Source organism: Ranitomeya imitator, chromosome 3, assembly GCF_032444005.1.
Source record: "Ranitomeya imitator isolate aRanImi1 chromosome 3, aRanImi1.pri, whole genome shotgun sequence".
Classification (NCBI taxonomy): domain Eukaryota; kingdom Metazoa; phylum Chordata; class Amphibia; order Anura; family Dendrobatidae; genus Ranitomeya; species Ranitomeya imitator.
In genome coordinates this window covers 63,402,028-63,417,217 of record NC_091284.1, presented here as the reverse complement: position 1 = coordinate 63,417,217, position 15,190 = coordinate 63,402,028, and the positions used below count along the sequence as shown (strand labels likewise).

At 50.0% G+C, this 15,190-nt stretch overlaps 1 protein-coding gene across 48 annotated transcripts in view; it reads right to left on the bottom strand.

Moving 5' to 3' along the window:
• ROBO2 (roundabout guidance receptor 2) overlaps nucleotides 1-15,190 on the bottom strand; it is a 1,525,058-nt gene that overhangs the window by 675,216 nt on the left and 834,652 nt on the right. For 16 of the 48 annotated variants that reach the window (XM_069760915.1, XM_069760917.1, XM_069760931.1 and 13 more), the window contains exon 1: nucleotides 2,775-3,513. The exons of the other annotated variants lie outside the window; for them this stretch is intronic. In XM_069760915.1, coding sequence (XP_069617016.1) covers nucleotides 2,775-2,826 — 52 coding nt within the window. In that variant the 5' untranslated portion in view covers nucleotides 2,827-3,513. Of the gene's footprint in view, nucleotides 1-2,774; nucleotides 3,514-15,190 lie in introns of those variants that run through there. 48 annotated transcript variants of the gene reach the window in all.

Below are 15,190 nucleotides of genomic sequence, written 5' to 3'. Positions count from 1 at the left end.
CAATGGCCGTCTTAGTAAGGTGCAATGTGTCAGCGTCCTCCAATCCACGAACCCAGAATGTGACACAATGAACAATAATGATCACATAAAAGTCCCACCTCCAAGTATTCGGAGAATGAATCCAGTGTTTACTTTTCTGAACTTGATAATTAAATTATAACATCAGGCTGGGATTCCTATTGACTCAATGTACAAACATGCCTTGATCTCATCCATAAATGAAGCTTTGAGCAATCAGGGATCACCTCTGCTGGTCATCTCCTCTGGATGCTCCGGCCATTCCCAGAACACACGGATATACCCAGCTTGTCTCCATACTGACCCATCATGATGTGGCCGTGTCATTGGTGACCTCCAAAAACTCATGGATACTAACTTGGCACCAGACCAGGAACCTTTATCACCACATCCCAGTCCCATGTAAGGCAGGGAGGACCAGATACATGTAACATGCATGTATGATGTGATACAGATGCCACATTGTTTGTGGTCATCATCAGACCCAGTCTAGTCTTCTAAGGGAAGTGCCAACCACGTGGGCATAATGTGAGATTATTACCCATCTATTCCTTGTGTGCTTTATAGTACTAAGGCGGCACTGTATATAAGCTGTATATATCACATTCATCTGTTACTGTCAGGAGGTGGAATCTAGGAACACACCGAGTCCTAGATCTGTGCTCCGTATGCTTTATGTGTCTATCATCTGTGTTATATCTATTATCTATCATCTATCTATATCTATCATCTATCTATCATCTGTATTATATCTATCTATTATCTATCTATCTATCTATTATCGATCTATCTATTATCTATCTATCTATCTATTATCTATCTATTATCTATCTATCTATCTATTATCTATCTATTATCTATCTATCTATTATCTATCTATTATCTATCTATTATCTATCTATCTATTATCTATCTATTATCTATCTATCTATTATCTATCTATCATCTATCTATTTATCTATCTATCTATTATCTATCTATCTATCTATTATCTATCTATCTATTATCTATCTATCATCTATTATCTATCTATCATCTATCTATCTATCTATCTATTATCTATCTATCTATTATCTATCTATTATCTATCTATTATCTATCTATCTATTATCTATCTATTATCTATCTATCTATCTATCTATTATCTATCTATCTATTATCTATCTATCATCTATCTATTTATCTATTAGCTATCTATCTATGATCTATCTATCTATTACCTATCTTTCTATCTATCTATCTATCTATCTATCTATCTATCTATCTATCTATCTAGCCTAATTTATGATTTAACTCATTATATCACATTTGCCTATATAAAGCCACAGAAAACAACTTGTAGTATCATGATGACGATCTCAGCACTACTTTATCTGACAGATTCAGCTCAGCTATATCTGGTAATTTAAATCTAGCAAAACTTGTTATAGTTCATTCAATACTACCACATATAACAAACTCAGCTCTGCTATGTCAGTGTCAGGGGTTCGGCATTTGACACTTTCAGCACTGCTATATGGGACAATCTCACCCTGCAACATCTGACAACTCCAGCTCTGCTCCACCAGTATGTCTTCCTCCCTGCTGCCCATCCCTGCACAGTGTATAGGTGAATTCCAACACAGGAGAAGTTCATTCCTCGGATTTCTATCATCTCAGCTCTTTTCCGCACATGACTTCTGTCACCAGAACTGACACCAGTGAGACCTCACTACCTCTCATGGCCAGCACAGGACCCCCTGGCAGGTATGGGGACCTCCGGTTGTAGAGAATGTGAGAACCTCTAACCCCATAGATAACAAGCGGAGCTCTGCTGGCCCCTATAAGCAGCAGTATAGGAACAAAGGCCATACAGATGTGCAGGGACGGCGGCTTGTGCTGCTGCTGGGGCTTTTGTTCTTAAAATGATTTTCACTGTAGGAGAAACTAATATGATTTTCTTTCCAACTCAATCCACTTACTGAGCTGTTCCCCCCAGCAGACATATGAGCACAGGCTGTCAGTGTGCAGGGAGGACTGACTGACAGCTCCTTCACATGTCACTGAACTACTGATGGCTGATAGTCTATACATTGTCATGAGCTGCTGCAGAACCTCTTGGTTATGGAAAAAAAAAAGAAAGTATTATAGAGCTATAAATAATAAAACCTGGACTATGTAGGTATGTGAATTTATCTAGTTTATACCATTTACTGATTTTTTGATTTTTTGTATTTATATTTTTTTAAAGAGGTTCTGCAGCAGCTTGTGCTACCTCAAGTTCATTTGAGCTATAATACATAGTATAGGTAGATATGTGCATTCTCATAGTTAATGAGGGTCCATAGCAGCCGCATAAGTTCATTCGAGCATTAAAAATATAGGATATGCTTAATTAAAGTTATTTAAAGAGGTTCTGCAGCAGCTACATGAACCAAATAGGGAAGGGTGGGTGTATGTCTATATTCAGCAGCAGGTACCCAGTGTGGGCCCCAATGCCAGCCATTTCTGGACTAGAAGTGACCTCCAGCTCCCTGACCCTGGAGGCTATGACCTGCGATACACACCCCAACAATGCATTCAGGTGCCCATTAAACTTCCTGGCCCATCCTCATCCTCAGCACTCAGGATAAGGAAAGACAGGGGGCTTATTGGAAGCATCTCCTCAGCCCAGAGCCACAAGGCGAGGTATCTGGATGATTCTCCTAATGCCATCCATGTGTGCTGAGCAGCAGCCTCAAGAATGCCAGAAACATAGAAGGAGATGCTCAACTTACCCAGAACCTGACCCAAGACTCCACACAGCAGGACGGGACCAAGAAGACCCATATTTACATAGTAACCGACATCCAAAGACGAGAGTGAGCCCCAATTCCAGGGATAGAAGCCCCCCGAGAAGACTGGAGGAGCAGCCCAAACTTTAGTCTTCCCTGCATGAGACAAGCTGTCCACAGCTGCTCACGACTTTCTGCTCCATCAGAGCCCAAACCATGCGTTATCCTAGGTGGTCATCTCCGGAGCCTTCTCCTTGCCCCCAGATAGGTCACAAATAAAGATCCTCCTGGAGATGAAGCGCCAGAGAGTGGTCCACAACTTGCCCTGCAGCCGATCACATGGACTGGAGGCTCTGAGCGCTGAGCGGGGCTGAGTCCCCTCCTGGTCTGCGCATTGTGTGGCGTCCTCGGGAAGGAGGTGCGCGGCGGCTGCGGCTGAGAGGACTCGGCGGAGATGTCAGTCAGCAGCAGCTCTGAGCCTCCTGTCACCTCTCCTGAGAGGCCGGCTCTGCTCACTGCGGGACCTGCCTCAGCCCCAGCCACACACTGGAGAAGAGGAGGAGGAGGAGGAGGGTCCACAGGAGCCGAGACCACACTGTGCGAGGCTGGAGGAGAGGGAGATCCAGGGATCTGCAGCATCGGGATCCCACTGCTCCGGCCACACAGGACCGAGCATCACCACGGGGGATCCTGCATCACCACACAGGACCGAGTATCACCACAGGGGATCCTACATCACCACAGGGGATCCTACATCACCACACGGGATCCTACATCACCACAGGGGATCCTGCATCACCACAGGGGACCCTGCATCACCACACGGGATCCTACATCACCACAGGGGATCCTGCATCACCACAGGGGACCCTGCATCACCACACGGGATCCTACATCACCACAGGGGATCCTGCATCACCACAGAGGATCCTACATCACCACAGGGGATCCTACATCACCACACGGGATCCTACATCACCACACGGGATCCTACATCACCACAGGGGATCCTGCATCACCACAGAGGATCCTACATCACCACAGGGGATCCTACATCACCACACGGGATCCTGCATCACCACACGGGATCCTACATCACCACAGGGGATCCTGCATCACCACAGAGGATCCTACATCACCACAGGGGATCCTGCATCACCACAGGGGATCCTGCATCACCACACGGGATCCTACATCACCACACGGGATCCTACATCACCACACGGGATCCTACATCACCACACGGGATCCTACATCACCACACGGGATCCTACATCACCACAGGGGATCCTGCATCACCACAGAGGATCCTACATCACCACAGGGGATCCTACATCACCACACGGGATCCTGCATCACCACACGGGATCCTACATCACCACAGGGGATCCTGCATCACCACAGAGGATCCTACATCACCACAGGGGATCCTACATCACCACACGGGATCCTACATCACCACACGGGATCCTACATCACCACAGGGGATCCTGCATCACCACAGGGGATCCTGCATCACCACACGGGATCCTACATCACCACAGGGGATCCTGCATCACCACAGGGGACCCTGCATCACCACACGGGATCCTACATCACCACAGGGGATCCTGCATCACCACAGAGGATCCTACATCACCACAGGGGATCCTGCATCACCACACGGGATCCTACATCACCACAGGGGATCCTGCATCACCACAGAGGATCCTACATCACCACAGGGGATCCTGCATCACCACAGGGGATCCTGCATCACCACACGGGATCCTACATCACCACACGGGATCCTACATCACCACAGGGGACCCTGCATCACCACAGGGGATCCTGCATCACCACACGGGATCCTACATCACCACACGGGATCCTACATCACCACACGGGATCCTGCATCACCAAACGGGATCCTACATCACCACAGGGGACCCTGCATCACCACACAGGACCGAGTATCACCACAGGGGATCCTACATCACCACAGGGGATCCTACATCACCACACGGGATCCTACATCACCACAGGGGATCCTGCATCACCACAGGGGATCCTGCATCACCACACGGGATCCTACATCACCACACGGGATCCTACATCACCACAGAGGATCCTACATCACCACAGGGGATCCTGCATCACCACACGGGATCCTGCATCACCACACAGGACCGAGTATCACCACACGGGATCCTACATCACCAAACGGGATCCTACATCACCACAGGGGACCCTGCATCACCACAGGGGATCCTGCATCACCACACGGGATCCTACATCACCACACGGGATCCTACATCACCACAGGGGACCCTGCATCACCACATGGGATCCTACATCACCACATGGGATCCTGCATCATCACAGGGGATCCTGCATCACCACAGGGGACCCTGCATCACCACAGGGGATCCTGCATCACCACAGGGGATCCTGCATCACCACAGGGGATCCTGCATCACCACACGGGATCCTCCATCACCACACGGGATCCTGCATCACCACACAGGACCGAGTATCACCACAGGGGATCCTACATCACCAAACGGGATCCTACATCACCACATGGGATCCTACATCACCACATGGGATCCTGCATCACCACACGGGATCCTACATCACCACACGGGATCCTGCATCACCACACAGGACCGAGTATCACCACAGGGGATCCTACATCACCAAACGGGATCCTACATCACCACATGGGATCCTACATCACCACAGGGGATCCTGCATCACCAAACGGGATCCTACATCACCACACGGGATCCTGCATCACCACACAGGACCGAGAATCACCACAGGGGATCCTACATCACCAAACGGGATCCTACATCACCACATGGGATCCTACATCACCACATGGGATCCTGCATCACCACAGGGGATCCTGCATCACCACAGGGGACCCTGCATCACCACAGGGGATCCTGCATCACCTCATGGGATCCTGCATCACCACACGGGATCCTGCATCACCACAGGGGATCCTGCATCACCTCATGGGATCCTGCATCACCACACGGGATCCTGCATCACCACAGGGGATCCTACATCACCACAGGGGACCCTGCATCACCACACGGGATCCTACATCACCACACGGGACCCTGCATCACCACACGGGATCCTGCATCACCACAGGGGATCCTACATCACAGGGGACCCTGCATCACCACACGGGATCCTGCATCACCACAGGGGATCCTGCATCACCTCGTGGGATCCTGCATCACCACACGGGATCCTGCATCACCACAGGGGATCCTACATCACCACAGGGGACCCTGCATCACCACACGGGATCCTACATCACCACACGGGACCCTGCATCACCACACGGGATCCTACATCACCACAGGGGATCCTGCATCACCACACGGGATCCTACATCACCAAACGGGATCCTACATCACCACAGGGGACCCTGCATCACCACAGGGGATCCTGCATCACCACACGGGATCCTATATCACCACAACACGGGATCCTACATCACCACACGGGATCCTACATCACAACACGGGATCCTGCATCACCACAGGGGATCCTGCATCACCACAGGGGATCCTGCATCACCTCATGGGATCCTGCATCACCACACGGGATCCTGCATCACCACAGGGGATCCTACATCACCACAGGGGACCCTGCATCACCACACGGGATCCTACATCACCACACGGGACCCTGCATCACCACGCTGGATCCTGCATCACCACACAGGACCCTGCATCACCAAACGGGATCCTGCATCACCACACGGGATCCTACACCACCACAGGGGACCATACATCACCACAGGGGATCCTGCATCACCACACGGGATCCTACATCACCACAGGGGACCCTGCATCACCACACGGGATCCTACATCACCACACAGGACCCTGCATCACCACACGGGATCCTGCATCACCACACGGGATCCTACACCACCACATGGGATCATACATCACCACAGGGGACCCTACATCACCACAGGGGATCCTGCATCACCACAGAGGATCCTACATCACCACAGGGGACCCTACATCACCACAGGGGATCCTGCATCACCACACGGGATCCTACATCACCACAGGGGATCCTACATCACCACACGGGATCCTGCATCATCCTGCATCACTACACGGGATCCTGCATCACCACAGGGGATCCTGCATCACCACGGGGGACCCTGCATCACCACACGGGATCCTGCATCACCACAGGGGATCCTACATCACCACACGGGATCCTGCATCACCACATGGGATCCTGCATCACAACACAGGATCCTGCATCACCACGGGGGATCCTGCATCACCATGGGGGACCCTGCATCACCACACGGGATCCTGCATCACCACACAGGATCCTGCATCACCACACGGGATCCTGCATCACCACACAGGATCCTACACCACCACAGGGGATCATACATCACCACAGGGGACCCTACATCACCACAGGGGATCCTGCATCACCACAGAGGATCCTACATCACCACAGGGGACCCTACATCACCACAGGGGATCCTGCATCACCACACGGGATCCTACATCACCACAGGGGATCCTGTTGTGAATTCTGTGGCTGAATTCACTCCTGTGGTCACAAGTGGTATTGCAGTCTCTGGGCTTCCTCCCTCAGGTGTTTTGGTGAGCTCGTTGGCTGCCTTGCTATTTAGCTCCACCTGAGTCTGTCTTCCTTGCTCCTTGTCAATGTTCCAGTGTTGGATCTGAGCTACTGCATCTTTCCTTGGGCCTGCTGCTCTGCTAGATAAGTGCTTCTAGTTTGTTTTCTGTTTTTTCTGTCCAGCTTGCTATTAACTTTTGCTGGAAGCTCTGAGAAGCAAAGGGGTGCACCGCCGTGCTGTTAGTTCGGCACGGTGGGTCTTTTTGCCCCTTTGCGTGGTTTTCGTTTTAGGGTTTTTTGTAGACTGCATAGTTCTCTTTGCTATCCTCGCTCTGTCTAGAATATCGGGCCTCACTTTGCTGAATCTATTTCATTCCTACGTTTGTCTTTTCATCTTGCTAACAGTCATTATATGTGGGGGGCTGCCTATTCCTTTGGGGTATTTCTCTGAGGTAAGTCAGGCTTGTATTTCTATCTTCAGGCTAGTCAGCTCCTCAGGCAGTGCCGAGTTGCATAGGTAGTGATAGGCGCAATCCACTGCTGCTTATAGTTGTGTGAGGATAGATCAGGTACTGCAGTCTACAGAGATTCCACGTCTCAGAGCTCGTCCTATTGTTTTTGGTTATTGCCAGATCTCTGTATGTGCGCTGATTACTGCACGCTGTGTTGCCTGATTGCCAGCCATAACAGTACAAGGAGCCAAACCAATGATTCCCAATAGAGGGAAAAAAGAAATCCTGACAGCATTTTTTTTTCTTAGCTCTGTCTTCAGTCTTTTTTTCCCCTAGACATTAGAGTGCTTCAGGACACAGCTGTGGACATGGATATTCAGGCTCTGTGCTCCTCAATGGATAATCTCGTTGTAAATGTACAAAAGATTCAAGATACTATTGATCAGAAATCGATGCTAGAACCAAGAATTCCGATTCCTGATTTGTTTTTTGGTGACAGAACTAAATTCCTGAGCTTCAGAAATAATTGTAAGCTATTTTTGGCCTTGAAACCTCATTCTTCTGGTAATCCTATTCAACAGGTTTTGATTATTATTTCTTTTTTGCGCGGCGACCCACAGGACTGGGCGTTTTCTCTTGCACCAGGAGATTCTGCATTGAGTAATGTTGATGCATTTTTCCAGGCGCTGGGATTGCTTTACGATGAGCCTAATTCAGTGGATCAGGCTGAGAAAAATCTGCTGGCTTTATGCCAGGGTCAGGATGATGTAGAAGTATATTGTCAGAAATTTAGGAAGTGGTCAGTACTCACTCTGTGGAATGAATCTGCACTAGCGGCTTTGTTCAGAAAGGGTCTCTCTGAATCTCTTAAGGATGTAATGGTGGGATTTCCTATGCCTGCTGGTTTGAATGAGTCTATGTCCTTGGCCATTCAGATCGGTCGTCGCTTGCGCGAGCGTAAATCTGTGCACCATCTGGCGGTATTGTCTGAGAGTAAACCTGAGCCTATGCAGTGCGACAGGACTATGACTAAAGTAGAACGGCAAGAACACAGACGTCTGAACAGACTGTGTTTCTATTGTGGTGATTCTACTCATGCTATTTCTAATTGTCCTAAACGCACTAGGCGGTTCGATAGCTCTGCCGTTATTGGTACTGTACAGTCCAAATTCCTTTTGTCCATTACCTTAATGTGCTCTTTGTCATCGTATTCTGTCATGGCGTTTGTGGATTCAGGCGCTGCCCTGAATCTGATGGATTTGGATTATGCTAAACGTTGTGGATTTTTCTTGGAGCCTTTGCGGTGTCCTATTCCGTTGAGAGGAATTGATGCTACACCTTTGGCCAAGAATAAGCCTCAGTACTGGGCCCAGCTGACCATGTGCATTGCTCCTGCACATCAGGAAGTTATTCGCTTTCTGGTACTGCATAATTTGCATGATGTGGTCGTGTTGGGGTTGCCATGGCTACAAACCCATAATCCAGTATTGGATTGGAACTCTATGTCGGTAACCAGCTGGGGTTGTCAGGGAGTACATGGTGATGTTCCATTTTTGTCTATTTCGTCATCCATTCCTTCTGACATCCCAGAGTTCTTGTCGGACTTTCAGGATGTATTTGAAGAGTCCAAGTCTGATGCCCTACCTCCGCATAGGAATTGTGATTGTGCTATCGATTTGATTCCTGGTAGTAAATTCCCTAAGGGTCGTTTATTTAATTTGTCCGTACCTGAACACACCGCTATGCGCAGTTATGTGAAGGAGTCCCTGGAGAAGGGACATATTCGCCCATCGTCGTCACCATTGGGAGCAGGGTTCTTTTTTGTAGCCAAGAAGGATGGTTCGCTAAGACCGGGTATTGATTACCGCCTTCTTAATAAGATCACTGTTAAGTTTCAGTATCCCTTGCCATTGATTTCTGACTTGTTTGCTCGGATTAAGGGGGCTAGTTGGTTTACTAAGATTGATCTTCGTGGTGCGTATAATCTGGTGAGAATCAGGCAGGGAGATGAATGGAAAACGGCATTTGATACGCCCGAGGGTCATTTTGAGTATCTGGTGATGCCGTTCGGACTTGCCAATGCTCCATCTGTTTTTCAGTCTTTTATGCATGACATTTTCTGTGAGTATCTGGATAAATTCTTGATTGTTTACTTGGATGACATTTTGATCTTCTCAGATGATTGGGAGTCTCATGTGAAGCAAGTCAGAATGGTTTTCCAGGTACTGCGTGCTAATTCCTTGTTCGTGAAGGGATCAAAGTGTCTCTTCGGTGTGCAGAAAGTTTCATTTTTGGGGTTCATCTTTTCCCCTTCTACTATCGAGATGGATCCGGTTAAGGTTGAGGCCATCCAGGATTGGACTCAGCCGACATCTCTAAAAAGTCTGCAGAAATTCCTGGGCTTTGCTAATTTTTATCGTCGCTTCATCTGTAATTTTTCTAGCATTGCCAGACCATTGACCGATTTGACCAAGAAGGGTGCTGATTTGGTTAATTGGTCTTCTGCTGCCGTGGAAGCTTTTCAGGAGTTGAAGCGTCGTTTTTGCTGTGCCCCTGTGTTGTGTCAACCTGATGTTTCTCTTCCGTTCCAGGTCGAGGTTGATGCTTCTGAGATTGGTGCAGGGGCGGTTTTGTCACAGAGAGGTTCTGGTTGCTCAGTGTTCAAACCATGTGCTTTCTTTTCCAGGAAATTTTCTGCTGCTGAGCGTAATTATGATGTGGGCAACCGAGAGTTGCTGGCCATGAAGTGGGCATTCGAGGAGTGGCGTCATTGGCTTGAGGGTGCTAAGCATCGCGTGGTGGTTTTGACTGATCATAAGAACCTTACTTATCTTGAGTCTGCCAAGCGCTTGAATCCTAGACAGGCCCGTTGGTCGTTATTTTTTGCTCGTTTTGATTTTGTGATTTCATACCTTCCGGGCTCTAAAAATGTGAAGGCGGATGCTCTGTCTAGGAGTTTTGTGCCCGACTCTCCGGGGTTATCTGAGCCGGCGAGTATCCTCAAGGAGTCATTGTGTCTGCCATCTCCCCTGATTTGCGGAGAGTGTTGCAGAAATTTCAGGCTAATAAACCTGATCGTTGTCCGGCCGAGAAACTGTTCGTCCCTGATAGGTGGACTAGTAAAGTTATCTCTGAACTTCATTGTTCGGTGCTGGCCGGTCATCCAGGAATCTTTGGTACCAGGGAGTTGGTTGCTAGATCCTTCTGGTGGCCATCTCTGTCGCGGGATGTGCGTGCTTTTGTGCAGTCCTGTGGAATTTGTGCTAGGGCTAAGCCCTGCTGTTCACGTGCCAGTGGGTTGCTTTTGCCCTTGCCGGTCCCGAAGAGGCCTTGGACACATATTTCGATGGATTTCATTTCTGACCTTCCCGTTTCTCAAAAAATGTCGGTCATTTGGGTGGTCTGTGATCGCTTTTCTAAAATGGTCCATCTGGTGCCTTTGGTTAAATTGCCTTCCTCCTCTGATTTGGTGCCTTTGTTCTTCCAGCATGTGGTTCGTTTACATGGCATTCCTGAGAATATTGTTTCTGACAGAGGTTCCCAGTTTGTCTCGAGGTTCTTGCGAGCCTTTTGTGGTAGGATGGGCATTGACCTATCTTTCTCCTCGGCCTTCCATCCTCAGACTAATGGCCAGACCGAACGAACCAATCAGACCTTGGAAACATATCTGAGATGTTTTGTTTCCGCTGACCAGGATGATTGGGTGTCATTTTTGCCGTTGGCTGAGTTCGCCCTTAATAATCGGGCCAGCTCGGCTACCTTGGTCTCTCCATTTTTCTGCAATTCTGGGTTCCATCCTCGTTTCTCTTCAGGACTGGTTGAGTCTTCGGACTGTCCTGGTGTGGATTCTGTGGTGGACAGGTTGCAGCAGATCTGGACTCAGGTAGTGGACAATTTGACCTTGTCCCAGGAGAAGGCTCAGCTTTTCGCTAATCGCAGACGCCGTGTGGGACCCCGACTTCGTGTTGGGGATCTGGTTTGGTTATCTTCTCGTCATATTCCTATGAAGGTTTCCTCTCCTAAATTTAAACCTCGTTTTATTGGTCCGTATAGGATTTCTGAGATTCTCAATCCGGTGTCTTTTCGTCTGATCCTCCCAGACTCCTTTTCCATACATAATGTATTCCATAGGTCGTTGTTGAGGAGATACGTGGCACCTATGGTTCCATCTGTGGAGCCTCCTGCCCCTGTTTTGGTGGAGGGGGAATTGGAGTATATTGTGGAGAAGATTTTGGATTCTCGTGTCTCTAGACGGAAACTCTAGTATCTGGTCAAATGGAAGGGTTATGCTCAGGAAGATAATTCCTGGGTTTTTGCCTCTGATGTCCATGCCCCAGATCTTGTTCGTGCCTTTCATGTGGCTCATCCTGGTCGGCCTGGGGGTTCTGGTGAGGGTTCGGTGACCCCTCCTCAAGGGGGGGGTACTGTTGTGAATTCTGTGGCTGAATTCACTTCTGTGGTCACAAGTGGTATTGCAGTCTCTGGGCTTCCTCCCTCAGGTGTTTTGGTGAGCTCGTTGGCTGCCTTGCTATTTAGCTCCACCTGAGTCTGTCTTCCTTGCTCCTTGTCAATGTTCCAGTGTTGGATCTGAGCTACTGCATCTTTCCTTGGGCCTGCTGCTCTGCTAGATAAGTGCTTCTAGTTTGTTTTCTGTTTTTTCTGTCCAGCTTGCTATTAACTTTTGCTGGAAGCTCTGAGAAGCAAAGGGGTGCACCGCCGTGCTGTTAGTTCGGCACGGTGGGTCTTTTTGCCCCTTTGCGTGGTTTTCGTTTTAGGGTTTTTTGTAGACTGCATAGTTCTCTTTGCTATCCTCGCTCTGTCTAGAATATCGGGCCTCACTTTGCTGAATCTATTTCATTCCTACGTTTGTCTTTTCATCTTGCTAACAGTCATTATATGTGGGGGGCTGCCTATTCCTTTGGGGTATTTCTCTGAGGTAAGTCAGGCTTGTATTTCTATCTTCAGGCTAGTCAGCTCCTCAGGCAGTGCCGAGTTGCATAGGTAGTGATAGGCGCAATCCACTGCTGCTTATAGTTGTGTGAGGATAGATCAGGTACTGCAGTCTACAGAGATTCCACGTCTCAGAGCTCGTCCTATTGTTTTTGGTTATTGCCAGATCTCTGTATGTGCGCTGATTACTGCACGCTGTGTTGCCTGATTGCCAGCCATAACAGGATCCTACATCACCACACGGGATCCTGCATCACCACATGGGATCCTGCATCACCACATGGGATCCTGCATCACCACGGGGGATCCTGCATCACCACAGGGGACCCTGCATCACCACACGGGATCCTGCATCACCACAGGGGATCCTACATCACCACACGGGATCCTGCATCACCACATGGGATCCTGCATCACAACACAGGATCCTGCATCACCACGGGGGATCCTGCATCACCTTGGGGGACCCTGCATCACCACACGGGATCCTGCATCACCACACAGGATCCTGCATCACCACAGGGGATCCTGCATCACCACAGGAGATCCTGCATCACCAAACGGGATCCTGCATCACCACAGGGGATCCTGAATCACCACACAGGATCCTGCATCACCACACGGGATCCTGCATCACCACATGCGATCCTGCATCACCACAGAGGATCCTGCATCACCACAGGGGATCCTGCATCACCACACGGGATCCTGCATCACCACACGGGATCCTGCATCACCACAGGGAATCCTGCATCACCACACGGAATCCTACATCACCACACGGGATCCTGCATCACCACACGGGATCCTGCATCACCACAGGGGATCCTGCATCACCACACGGGATCCTGCATCACCACAGGGGATCCTGCATCACCACAGGGGATCCTGCATCACCACAGGAGATCCTGCATCACCACACGAGATCGTGCATCACCACAGGGGATCCTGCATCACCACAGGGGATCCAGCATCACCACACAGGATCCTGAATCACCACACAGGATCCTGCATCACCACATGGGATCCTGCATCACCACGGGGGATCCTGCATCACCACAGGGGACCCTGCATCACCACACGGGATCCTGCATCACCACAGGGGATCCTACATCACCACACGGGATCCTGCATCACCACATGGGATCCTGCATCACAACACAGGATCCTGCATCACCACATGCGATCCTGCATCACCACAGAGGATCCTGCATCACCACAGGGGATCCTTCATCACCACACGGGATCCTGCATCACCACACGGGATCCTGCATCACCACAGGGAATCCTGCATCACCACACGGAATCCTACATCACCACACGGGATCCTGCATCACCACACGGGATCCTGCATCACCACAGGGGATCCTGCATCACCACACGGGATCCTGCATCACCACAGGGGATCCTGCATCACCACAGGAGATCCTGCATCACCACACGAGATCGTGCATCACCACAGGGGATCCTGCATCACCACAGGGGATCCAGCATCACCACACAGGATCCTGAATCACCACACAGGATCCTGCATCACCACTTGGGATCCTGCATCATCACACGGGATCCTGCATCACCACACGGGATCCTGCATCACCACACGGGATACTGCATCACCCCATGGGATCCTGCATCACCACAGAGGATCCTGCATCACCACAGGGGATCCTGCATCACCACACAGGATCCTGCATCACCACACGGGATCCTGCATCACCACACTGGATCCTGCATCATCACACGGGATCCTGCTTCACCACACGGGATCCTGCATCACCACACGGGATCCTGCATCATCACACGGGATCCTGCATCACCACAGGGGATCCTGCATCACCACACGGGATCCTGCATCACCAAACGGGATCCTACATCACCACAGGGGACCCTGCATCACCACACGGGATCCTGCATCACCACACGGGATCCTGCATCACCACACGGGATCCTGCATCACCACACGGGATCCTGCATCACCCCATGGGATCCTGCATCACCACAGAGGATCCTGCATCACCACAGGGGATCCTGCATCACCACAGGGGATCCTGCATCACCACACGGGATCCTGCATCATCACACGGGATCCTGCATCATCACACGGGATCCTGCATCACCACACGGGATCCTGCATCACCACACGGGATCCTGCATCATCACACGGGATCCTGCATCACCACATGGGATCCTGCATCACCACACGGGATCCTGCATCACCAAACGGGATCCTACACCACCACAGGGGACCCTACATCACCACAGGGGATCCTGCATCACCTTAGCATAACGGGAAAAAGGGTATATAGCCAGCTCACCAGTGATCACCGCAGGTGCACGGAACTCCGCTGCAGACAGGCGAAATGTTCATCCATGAAGAGAAAAAGTCATAGTAGATTT